The sequence below is a fragment of the Sinocyclocheilus rhinocerous genome, unplaced genomic scaffold (assembly GCF_001515625.1).
Source record: "Sinocyclocheilus rhinocerous isolate Xijiao unplaced genomic scaffold, SAMN03320098_v1.1 scaffold1143, whole genome shotgun sequence".
Classification (NCBI taxonomy): Eukaryota; Metazoa; Chordata; class Actinopteri; order Cypriniformes; family Cyprinidae; genus Sinocyclocheilus; species Sinocyclocheilus rhinocerous.
In genome coordinates this window covers 145,857-157,221 of record NW_015638978.1, presented here as the reverse complement: position 1 = coordinate 157,221, position 11,365 = coordinate 145,857, and the positions used below count along the sequence as shown (strand labels likewise).

Below are 11,365 nucleotides of genomic sequence, written 5' to 3'. Positions count from 1 at the left end.
TTTTTTTTTGGCTATTGCTACAAATATCCCTGTGCAACTTAAGACTGGTTTTGTGGTCCAGGGTCACATATGAATTTATATGAGCTAGGCTTAAGTATGTTGCTAATCCAAAATTGAACTCTGGTAAGCATAAAAATGCATAGTATTTTCATGCCATATTCGTGTGTGCTAACTATTTTATTGATACATTTTGGTACTGAATGATTTATGAGGATGAATTCTAATTATTCACATTTTTCTCATGTCATCTGCCATCTTGGATGTTTTTTGTAAGTGAGCTTGCCACAGTGTATTGCTGAATGGCCTTTAAGTTTAAGAACTATGAAATGAAATTATTCTAGTATTGTGTAAACTGCTAAATTAAAACTGTTAAACCCCGCCGTACCTCACGTGGTGTTCTAGAGGCATCCAGGCATCCTCAAAACAAAAAGAGAAGAACAACATAAGACAGATATGTTCTTGAAAAGCAGCTAAGGTATGCAGGATGATGCACAAAGGCACACTTTTTTTTACTTCTCAAGCTGAATGCCTTATGCATGCACATAAACTTGAGTAAAAGGCTTCTCACCACATTTGTTCACACAAACATCCGTCTTCTTGTTGAAGAGTAATGTGCCCTCAGGACAGAAGCAGCCCTCTGTGGGCATTGTAATAGTGTTCTGTTCAGGTCTGCAATTAAAAAAGTATTTACACTTTTTTTTATTACACACATATCATCTAAGATTAATTCCAATAAACATCTGCATAACAAGTTTTATTAACTCTTAAACTGCATAATAAGAGTGTTTTTTTTCCCAAGTACATGTCTGTCATATTCCAATCCCTCAATTTACAATACTAAAACAGTAAACGTTCATATCCACAAATGTCTTAATTATTTAAAAATTTGGATAAATGGGCATACATATCAGCACAGGTTGGTGGCTCAGCTCGGCCACAAGGATTGAAAACTTTATCTACTGGACATTCAATATCTGGTGGAAGAAAAGACAAAATACAGCACTTAAATAATCTCAATAGCTTCCAAAAGTCTGGGATCACAAAGATCAAAAATCTCACATAAAAAAAGAATTTAAAGCCAGAAAGTTACAACAGAAAGTTAAGCAATTTGGAGAAACCTAAAGAAAGAGTTTGATATAACATTTATAAAATGCAACTTACTGCAAAGGTAAGTGTAGTTCCTCCAGTGTATGCAGATCCCTAATTGAGAGCAAGCCCTTGCGTATGTCTGAAGACTGGTACACACCACAGCAGGGTTGCTCATATGACAACTGTCATATTCACATGCTAAAAAGAAGTTTTTGGGGGACACATGGGAATGGCACGCTTTGAACAACCTGAGAAAGGCAGTAGTAGTAAATATCACTTCGGAAGCTCCATATATTGAAATTTATAATAAAAACATCACACAGAATCCACTCACTCGCTATCAAGGAGGTTGCAGTCAGGATGAGCCTGGCAAGGCTTAGATGTAAGTTTTGTATTATCCCAGGCGGAATATAATGCAGTTGGTGGAGTGCAAATTTCATAATTCGCCCCAATGGCTGGCCAGTAATCCGCCATCACTGCACAGTCGTCCACCAAGATCCCTCCAGGGATCATGCAGTCATCAGCCTTGTTGTTGTTGCATGTTCCTTAGTGAGAATTATTTGGAATAATTTAGATGGACAATGAATAAAAAAATCCCTCGTATACCATCCACCAGTGGTGGGCTGTCAGGGATAGCAAAGCCTTCTCTGCTGGCCTAAACACTATCAGAATCACTGACATAGTTTTAATATATTTTTCCAATAAATGTGTATTTAATTTTTTCCAATAGTCTATTCTCGTTATTTCATAGCGTTTCTCTTGGTTGCGCTGCTTCCAGTAGTGTATTTTTATATTAGAGCTTTTGTCCAATCATATTTCAGCAATCGTGTTGCCAGGGTCAAAGAAATCTGCCTTAAGGCCTTCAGAATCAACAGTGCTGGCGTCTGTAGTTTAAAATAAAAGGCAAGGAAACCGTTGCTTTAACCAATCAGATTTCAAGTTGGCGACACCGGGGCCATCTAGCAGGCGTACAATAACATCAGCATTTTCACGTCCTTTGATTAGATGGTCAGGGAGCATACTAGTAGTCAGAGCTAAACAGCACACAGTAAATCATTTTTGTTTTCACCGTATTATTACTGTTTTCTCGGGTGTCTTACTGTATACGCTGTGTACAGTATGTTATAGTAGATTTTCAGTGCATTCTGGAAAAATATTTGCCTACTGTAAATCTAAATACAGTAGTAAATGACCGCGAAAAACAACCACACACCTCCTCGGCAATGGCTCTGTGATAAACTCATCGTGAAGAAGAAAACCACGAGAGTACGGTAGGTTCATTTTCATTTTTTGACTTTTCGCTTTATGCGTTTTATTCTGATGTTATTTGCAAGATATAAAGCTACGTTTAATTTTCCGTAAGCATATCTCATACGCTCAGTTTCCGAGTCAAACTGTATTAACCGGCCTTTTCCTCCCGGCCGCAGCAGCTAGGATACGTTAAAACACATGTAAACACTTGTTTCATTGTTTTGTATGAATTATTTGAATGTTACTTGCTCACTTTCCCAGTAAAGCTGTGCTAACTAGTATTTTCCTCCCGCAGCGCGCTGACAGACCGGTGGGGAGACTCGTGAAGACGAAAAGCCGTACGAGTATGTTAAATTGTTAGGTCAACTTTAAAACATATGTAATCACATAATTTGTTTTTTACCAATGTTGTTTGCAAGGTATAAATACGTTTAAGTGAATAAATGTCTGTAAGAACATCGGGTGGACTGTATTTTTGTCATTTTATTAGGTTAATGCTTCAGCTAGAGATGATGTACGTTGTGCAGCTGTGGCAACTTATTTGGGTTTCTTGCTTTAGTAATTGCATTCATTCTCATTACATGAGATAACTGTCTGTGATGCAATGCTCTGTTATACTGCATTTCTGTATAATATTTATAAAATCATGACATGCATGGTCCGCCACTGTCATCCACATCCACCATCTATACAAAAATATGGGGGTGGCTGACTTACCACAATGACCTTGTGTGTTGTTTCCAAAGTGCTCAAATGGCAAACTGATGCCAAAGCCAGTAGCTCCAAATGTTAAATTAACACCCAGCTGTGGAATACTCAGGATCAAGTCTAGGCCTGAGCTTATAACTCTCACACCATTACGAGAATATGGCAGCCGTAACTTTACATTGTTCTCAAAAGCCTGTTATGACAGGAGACAATGACAAGAAAATGTTAGGATACTTAGTAATGCAGACAAAGCATGTTATTCATTCCAAATCTAGAAAGTCTCACCTCTAGGTCTGCACCTCCTATGAGATTGTTATTCGTAAGATTTATGACTAGTTTGTTGTAAGACACAATAATAGATCTGGGACAGGATACATGCTCAACAGGGTCACAGTAGACACTGTCGATGTAGATCTCCAAATGGTATTGAGGCCTAATTTCCTTCATTAATATATAAGTGCAGTTTCCTTGATAATTGTAGAATTGTCCATCAAATGTGACATAATGCGGGTCACCCCAGCCTTCACAAAAGCCTAGAATAGGATAGTGTGAAAAATAAAGACAAAAACAGCATTCAATAATTTGAACTGAAAAAGCTACTTGAATTTAGCAAACACTAAGGGCCAGATGTACTAACAGCTTGTGCCAGCGCAAACCTTCTTTTTGCATTAAAAAAAACTACTGTCAGGATTTACTAAAGGCATTCAGTGAAAAATAAGCAATGAAAGGTGTGGACAGTAATTTTTGTGGCTGATCTTACTGCATATGCATTTGTAGAAGTTTCAGATGCGAAATTTAAGGGAGAAGAATATTTCAATGAATCATGCGTGATTTAGGGCACCAGGGCTGGAGTGGGAGTCATTTTCAGCCCTGGAGTTTCATGCCTTAGAGCGGCCCACTTTAGTTCACGACTGACTATAGCTATTACAATAATGTAATTAAAACTTCAGTATATAAGTCTGCAATAGCGCACTGTTCTCTACAGACTTGTAATTCATTATATTTTTTCTACAGCTTTGTTTTTTTGTTTGTTGTTTTTTTACTGGCCTTTTCAGTGCCGCCTTTGCGCTTTCTATTATACATTTTTTAATCTATTATTTTTTGCTCGCATATCTCCAACAAAATATTTGTAGGCCTACTGTACCATAATGTCTGCCTGCAGTTAAAAAGTTCTCAGAAATAATCACATTTGTTTTGCTTAACCTATATTGTAAAAAGAATTTTAATGTCATACAAAAAAAAAAAAGTAATCAGCCTGAGTAAATTGTACCATTATAAAATCGTGACTACACAATTAGTGTAGTAATTTAGGAGGTGAAAATACTGTGAAATTACATACATACAAATGGCAAGAAATTTGAAAGCATAACAACTGAACGTCTATGAAACGTCTATGCACTTACATTTTTTAACTAAAACGGCTATTATTGCAACCATGTGCACAAAAATAATGATTAATTATCAATTGAGAATTTGTTATTCATATGGTCTGGTGGTCATATGGCGTATGCCTGCGAATACGGGACAAACTGTGTTATAGCTTTCATATGGGACGCTTCTTTGATGCCTTAAATACGGGCATCCATATTTCAACCCCATAGCAGTGGCATGACCGGCCCTCGCGGCCAAAAAACAGACCGGTCTACCGGGAATTTTCCCGGTGCTCCCGATTAGCCAATCTGGGCCTGTAGGGCACTTTCAGGGCACTTTCACACTAGCACGTTTGGTGCGCACCCGGGTTCAATTGACGTCAGATTTCGGTACATTTGGCTAGTGTTAAAGCTGTCATGCAAATGCGGGTGCACACCGGGGTACTGAACCCGAGACTACCTGAAGGATGTGGTCTGAGTTCGATTGCACTCGAACTGTGGCGCAGTTAGCATGAATATGAAAGCAACACGGACTCGGGTTTTAGCTGATTACAATGTATTTTCTTCAATAAAACACATATAAGTGATGATAGTTTTGCTGATTTATCTTGGATTCGAGCGAGAGTGAGCCTGCAGTGTAATGAATGGTAAATGAATGGTAATTCGCACATACAGTAAACCCCTATGTCGTTTACTCTGCTGTGTATAATAGCAACAAATGAATTAAAAAAACAATATATTGACCTACGTACTGTTATCTATCATATGTTCTGCACGTTTGTGATGACGTAAGATGACCGCAAATGCACTGGGGTTCGATAGAATTAAGAGAGTGTGAAACCAGACCAACGCTGCGGGGGGTGCCGGGAACTATCGCACTCAGGTTCGAACCACAGCAAACGAGCCCAGTGTGAATGCCACCATAATAAGGTTTGTGGTAGTCAATTTACTGGTATTTGTGCCATTATTTAATGCCCAAAAAAGCATGTCTTAACCAATCTTGCACTTGACATGGCTGTGATAGTTGCTGCTTGGAGGAGGCACCAGAGAGAACAGAGAGCTCATGGTAGAAGTGAGAACATTTTCTCCATTTGTGTTAATTTATGTGGAATGTCAACGTTATCTGAAAATATCGATTACCAAGCCACAAATTTTTGATGCTCTTGTAGATTGTGTTGCTCATTATGGAAATGAGCTGGCTGCATCTGTGTTCTTTAATCTGGCATTGTCAGTAGATGACAGTCAGTAAATGATTACAGAATTAAATGTAAAGATTGCAAAGAGCAGTTTACTCACAGTCACATGCATAATATTGGCAGCAGTGGTGTTCATCATAGACAAGCACTGTTTTTTTTCCATTTTCACAGGTGATGTTCTGCAGTGGAGGGCATTCAAATTGGATAATTTCAATGATGTTGTCTTTTATGCACCTCGCCATGGTGCAGTTACACAAGAAGAAGGTCTCGTTGGTCTAGTGATAACGAAAAGTGAGACAGAATTAGAGAGACTGATAAATGCAAAATTGCAGTGTAGACAATGTTGATTTCATTAGAATATTTAAATGTCACCATAGATAGTCATAAAAATACATTCCCCATGTAGAAAGAATAACAACACCTTTATTTTGTCAATTAAAAGAAAGTATTAAACTATACGTTTTTTTTCCATTCAGGACAGTCGTACGGCGGAGTTTGTGTAGGGGTAGATGCAGGAGTAGGAGTAGGTGATGTGGTTGATTCTGTTGTTGATGTAGTAGGCTTTGTGGTAGGTGTTGGTGTAGGGGAAGATGATGTGGTAGGTGTTGGTGTTGTAGAAGGTTTCGTGGTAGTTGTTGTTATAGGGGTAGGTGATGTGGTTGATTTTGTTGTAATAGGCTTTGTTGTTGTTGTCGGTATAGGGGTAGGTGATGGGGTTGCTTCTGTTGTTGTAGTAGGCTTTGTGGCAGTTGTAGGGGTAGATGATGTGGTTAATTCTGTTGTTGCAGTAGGCTTTGTGGTAGTTGTTGGTGTAGGGGTAGATGATGTGGTAGGTTCTGGTGTTTTTGGTGTTGTTGTAGTAGGCTTTGTGGTAGTTGTTGGTATAGGGGAAGGTGATGGGGTTGCTTCTGTTGTTGTAGTAGGCTTTGTGGTAGTTGTTGGTATAGGGGTGGGTGATGAGGTAGATTTTGGTGTTGTTGCTGTTGTTGTACTAGTAGGCTTCATGGTAGTTGGTGTAGGGGTAGGGGATGTGGTTGATTCTGTTGTTGTAGTAGGCTTTGTGGTAGTTGGTGTAGGGGAAGGTGATGTGGTAGATTCTGTTGATGTAATAGGCTTCAAAGTAGTTGTTACTCTTGTTGTATTATAAACTTGTTCTTGTGTTGAATGAGTTGTTTTTCTTGTTTCTTCAGTAGAAGGAATTATTATTTCAGTCGTTGATCCAGACTGAGTTGGGGTAGGGGTAGATGATGTGGTTGGTTCTGGTGTTGTAGTAGGCTTTGTGGTAGTTGCCGTAGCGGTAAATGATGTGGTAGATCCTGTTGTTGTAGTAAGCTTTGTAGTAGTTGTCGGTGTAGGGGTAGAGGATGTGGTAGATCCTGTTGTTGTAGTAGGCTTCATGGAAGTTGTTGGTGTACGGGCGGATGATGGGGTAGGTCCTGTTGTTGTAGTAGGCTTTGTGGTAGTTGCCTGTGTAGGGGTGGATGATTTCTGTTGTTGTAGTAAGCTTAGTGGTAGTTGTCGGTGTAGGGGTAGATGATGTGGTTGGTTCTGTACTTGTGGTAGGCTTTGTGGTAGTTGTTTCAGTAGAAGGAATTATTAATTCAGTCGTTGATCCAGACTGAGTTGGGGTAGGGGTAGATGATGTGGTTGGTTCTGGTGATTTAGTAGGTTTCATGGTAGTTGTTAGTATAGAAGTAGGTGATGTGGTTGATTCTGTTGTTGTAGTAAGCTTAGTGGTAGTTGTCGGTGAAGGGGTAGATGATGTGTTTGGTTCTGTTGTTGTGGTAGGCTTTGTGTGATGTGGTTGATGCTGTTGTTGTAGTAGGCTTCATAGTAGGCTTCATGGTAGTTGTCGGTGTGGGGGTGGATGATGTGGTAGGTCCTGTTGTTGTAGTAGGCTTTGTGGTAGTTGCTGGTGTAGGGGTAGGTGATGTGGTGGATTCTGTTGTAGTAGGCTTTGTGGTAGTTGCCGTAGGGGTAAATGATGTGGTAGATCCTGTTGTTGTAGCAAGCTTTGTAGTAGTTGTCGGTGTAGGGGTAGATGATGAGGTAGATCCTGTTGTTGTAGTAGGCTTCATGGAAGTTGTCGGTGTAGGGGCGGATGATGGGGTAGGTCCTGTTGTTGTAGTAGGCTTCGTGGTAGTTGCCGGTGTAGGGGTGGATGATGTGGTTGATGCTGTTGTTGTAGTAGGCTTCATAGTAGGCTTCGTGGTAGTTGTCGGTGTGGGGGTGGATGATGTGGTAGATTCTGTTGTTGTAGTAGGCTTTGTGGTAGTTGTTGGTATAGGGGTAGGTGATGTTGTTGATTTTGTTGTAGTAGACTTTGTGGTCGTTGTTGGTGTAGGGGGAGATGATGTGCTAGGTTCTGGTGTTGTTGCTGTTGTTGTAGTAGTAGGCTTCATGGTAGTTGGTGTAGGGGTAGGGGGTGTGGTTGATTCTGTTGAGGTAATATTTCTGTTGTTGTGGTAGGCTTTGTGGTAGTTGTCGGTGTTGGGGTAGATAATGTGGTAGGTCCTGTTGATGTTGTAGGCTTTGTGGTAGTTGCCGTAGGGGTAAATGATGTGGTAGATCCTGTTGTTATAGTAAGCATTGTAGTAGTTGTCGGTGTAGGGGTAGATGATGTGGTAGATCCTGTTGTTGTAGTAGGCTTCATGGAAGTTGTCGGTGTAGGTGCGGATGATGGGGTAGGTCCTGTTGTTGTAGTAGGCTTCGTGGTAGTTGTTGGTGTGGTGGTGGATGATGGGGTAGGTCCTGTTGTTGTAGTAGGCTTCGTGGTAGTTGCCGGTGTAGGGGTGGATGATGTGGTTGATGCTGTTGTTGTAGTAGGCTTCGTGGTAGTTGTTGGTGTGGTGGTGGATGATGTGGTAGGTCCTGTTGTTGTAGTAGGCTTTATGGAAGTGGTTGGTGTAGGCGTGGATGATGTGGTTGATTCTGGTGTTGGTGTTGTTGTAGTAGGCTTCGTGGTAGTTGTTGGTGTAGGGGTAGATGATGTGGTTGATGCTGTTGTTGTAGTAGGCTTTGTGGAAATTGTTGGTGTTGGTGACGCACATATGTAACAACAGTAAACTCGTATTTCATAGTCAACACATTTATAGGGGCGGTGAGTTTGTTTGTTTTTTTTACACATCAATCCATATGATACATTGCATTGGGCAACTTGATTTGTTGACTGAATATAATCTTCAAACCTCATGTGAGGTGCGCCCACAGCTCTACATTCAATATGTTCTGGCTGTTCACAGATTTTTATTCCACTTCCTGCAATGTTTCCATAAGTCTCTAAGTCATCATATCCCCCTAATGCAGGATTATATACATTAATCCAGTCAGACCACTCACATATAATACATGGTGACGTAGTCTCAGCTGTTGTTGATGAAAATGGGGTAGTTGTTGGTATAGGGGTAGATGATGTGGTAGGTTCTGGTGTTGGTGTCGTTGTAGTAGGCTTTGTGGTAGTTGTTGGTATAAGGGTAGATGACGTGTTTGATTCTGGTGTTGGTGTTGTTGTAGTAGGCTTCGTGGTAGTTGTTGGTATAGAGGTAGATGATGTGGTTGATTCTGGTGTTGTTGTTGTTGTCATAGGCTTCATGGTAGTTGTTGGAATAGGGGTAGATGATGTGGTTGATTCTGGTGTTGTTGTAGTAGTAGACTTTGTGGTAGTTGTCGGTATAGGGGTAGATGATGTGGTTGATTCAGTTGTAGTAGGCTTTGTGGAAGTTGTTGTTATAGGGGAAGATGTTGATGTTGTTATCACTGGACATTCCTCCACACAGATCTGATTTTTCTCATCAAAAATTGGCTTATCCTCAGGACATTTTGGATAACATCCTGCAATAAATAAATAAATAAATAAATACATATTGTACTAAAATTATGACCAAGAAGGGCCAAATTTCCCTCAAACACTCGTTATATTACTAAGTTCTAAAACGCCCTAAATGCCATATTGATCATTTTTAAGCTATTAAGGCAACTTCTTACTTTTGCTTAATATAAAACGTACACTTCACACTTATATACTGTGGTCAACCATCTGTCTGTATCTTTTTATCAATTAGATGTCTACTAGGGTTGGGCCGATAGATGATGCCATCGTCCATCGCCGATGGCTGACAGACATCACGATGTTGAACAGGTGTTGGATAATAAATATGTTACAATAAAATTAAAATAGCCTAATAATAATTCAATTTAATGTTTTAATCCTCTCACCAGCCACTTCCGCACAGCTTTCAAAGTAAACTCAATCGCGTATGAGTGCGGACGGACGATCTTGACACGATCTTGTCTCAACATTCACCTTGTGTCTGCACTGTTGTACGTGGACCGTCCACTCGGTCACAAAAATTGGGCTGCACGTGGAGGGAAAAAATTGGTCTGCATGTGGACGAAAATCCCCCCTTACCCGATGTCATCGTCCATCATGATGTTGCACTGTAGACATCGTCAGATGCCAATTTGGTAGATATCGCCCAACCCTAATGTCTACCACTACATTAAGTCTGTAGCGCCTTTTGGTTAAAAACTTACATGTAAAACTCAAAAACCATATATGTCTGTACACAGCAGGCTACATATGGTGCTTTGATCCTCCAAAAACAGTGACTAAATACATTAAGCAATGTTAAGCTCCCTTAACATTGCCCATAATGGGCTGTTATGCAGGAATAAATGCTTAATGTACAAATATTGTCTTTACTTGTAGATTGCGGAGTTGTTTTGTAACTAGAAAGTGTTTAAGAAAGAGAAGTGCGAGAGACAGAGATAGATATTGGTATAATTACTTAAGTTTACATTCTTAAAACATTCTTAACTAGTTACCAGAAATTAAATATAATGATTTTACAACAATATAACAAAAACATTTTCTATTACTTTCCACCAAAAATGTTGTTCATTAATGTTTTTGTTCCTTGAACCATTTCTAATCCCAGTTTATCACTAAATATAAGGTCAAGAAATACTCAGTATGCATACTCAGTCTTCAAACATGCAAACTAGTGTGCACCGAATGACAACTCACCTTCCAGGTTGGGTAAACTGTTATTGCAGGTATTAGGGTTGAGACAGGTTTTGTAGCAAGGTGTATGACAAGGACTGTAATGCCATGTGCAATCATCTGTTCCATTATTGTAGTAGTCACAGTACACAGCTGATATGGAAACATGGATATAAGTATGAACATGTACAGTTGAACTAAATGAAATACAATAAAACTGCAGTACATTGTTGAAAGAAAGAAATCACTTAAAGCAACGATCAGGCAATCAATTCATTCACATTATCTTTTTTTTTGTGAAAACACTAGCTGAAGATTCAGAATCTGCATGAAAAATCACATTTAAAGGGGTGGTTGACTGTTTTTTTTATAGGCTTGATTGTGTTTATGGGGTGCAGTCTAACATGTGTTAATGCTTCTTTTGTTAAAAAACGCATTATTTTCCACATAATTTACCTTTATTCCACACCGCTCTGTCCCTTCTCCACTGAACGTGCTGATCATTTCCTTCTTTTATGAAGCCCCTCCCTCAGAAATACACGATGGGCTCTGATTGATTAGCTGGCCCAGTGTGTTGTGATTGGCTAAACCGCCTCTAGCGCACGTCTAAGCGTCCCACCCCTCAACATAGCAGCATGTGCTCCGGTTGTATTGTAAACAATGACGTCGTCTATATTGCTTATCAATTTGAGCCCGATTGAGAAGCAGAGGATATTAGTGAAGAGGATCGCGCAGAACCTGTGCAAGCA

General features: G+C 39.8%; 2 protein-coding genes across 2 annotated transcripts in view; both read right to left on the bottom strand.

Moving 5' to 3' along the window:
* LOC107750715 (intestinal mucin-like protein) overlaps window positions 1-6,568 on the bottom strand; it is a 9,482-nt gene extending 2,914 nt beyond the window's left edge. Inside the window, exons 1-9 of the mRNA XM_016566228.1 lie at window positions 6,074-6,568; window positions 5,715-5,889; window positions 3,334-3,581; window positions 3,058-3,241; window positions 1,424-1,634; window positions 1,162-1,337; window positions 905-974; window positions 569-669; window positions 386-417 (exon numbers count right to left, since the gene is read on the bottom strand). Coding sequence (XP_016421714.1) covers window positions 386-417; window positions 569-669; window positions 905-974; window positions 1,162-1,337; window positions 1,424-1,634; window positions 3,058-3,241; window positions 3,334-3,581; window positions 5,715-5,856 — 1,164 coding nt within the window. The 5' untranslated portion in view covers window positions 5,857-5,889; window positions 6,074-6,568. The remainder of the gene's footprint in view (window positions 1-385; window positions 418-568; window positions 670-904; window positions 975-1,161; window positions 1,338-1,423; window positions 1,635-3,057; window positions 3,242-3,333; window positions 3,582-5,714; window positions 5,890-6,073) is intronic.
* Window positions 6,563-11,365, bottom strand: part of LOC107750727 (mucin-2-like) — a gene marked incomplete at its 3' end in the record, with an annotated part of 19,410 nt that continues 14,607 nt past the window's right edge. Inside the window, exons 23-26 of the mRNA XM_016566244.1 lie at window positions 9,259-9,445; window positions 7,630-7,990; window positions 7,199-7,202; window positions 6,563-6,888 (exon numbers count right to left, since the gene is read on the bottom strand). Of these exons, the coding sequence (XP_016421730.1) occupies window positions 6,563-6,888; window positions 7,199-7,202; window positions 7,630-7,990; window positions 9,259-9,445 (878 nt within the window). The remainder of the gene's footprint in view (window positions 6,889-7,198; window positions 7,203-7,629; window positions 7,991-9,258; window positions 9,446-11,365) is intronic.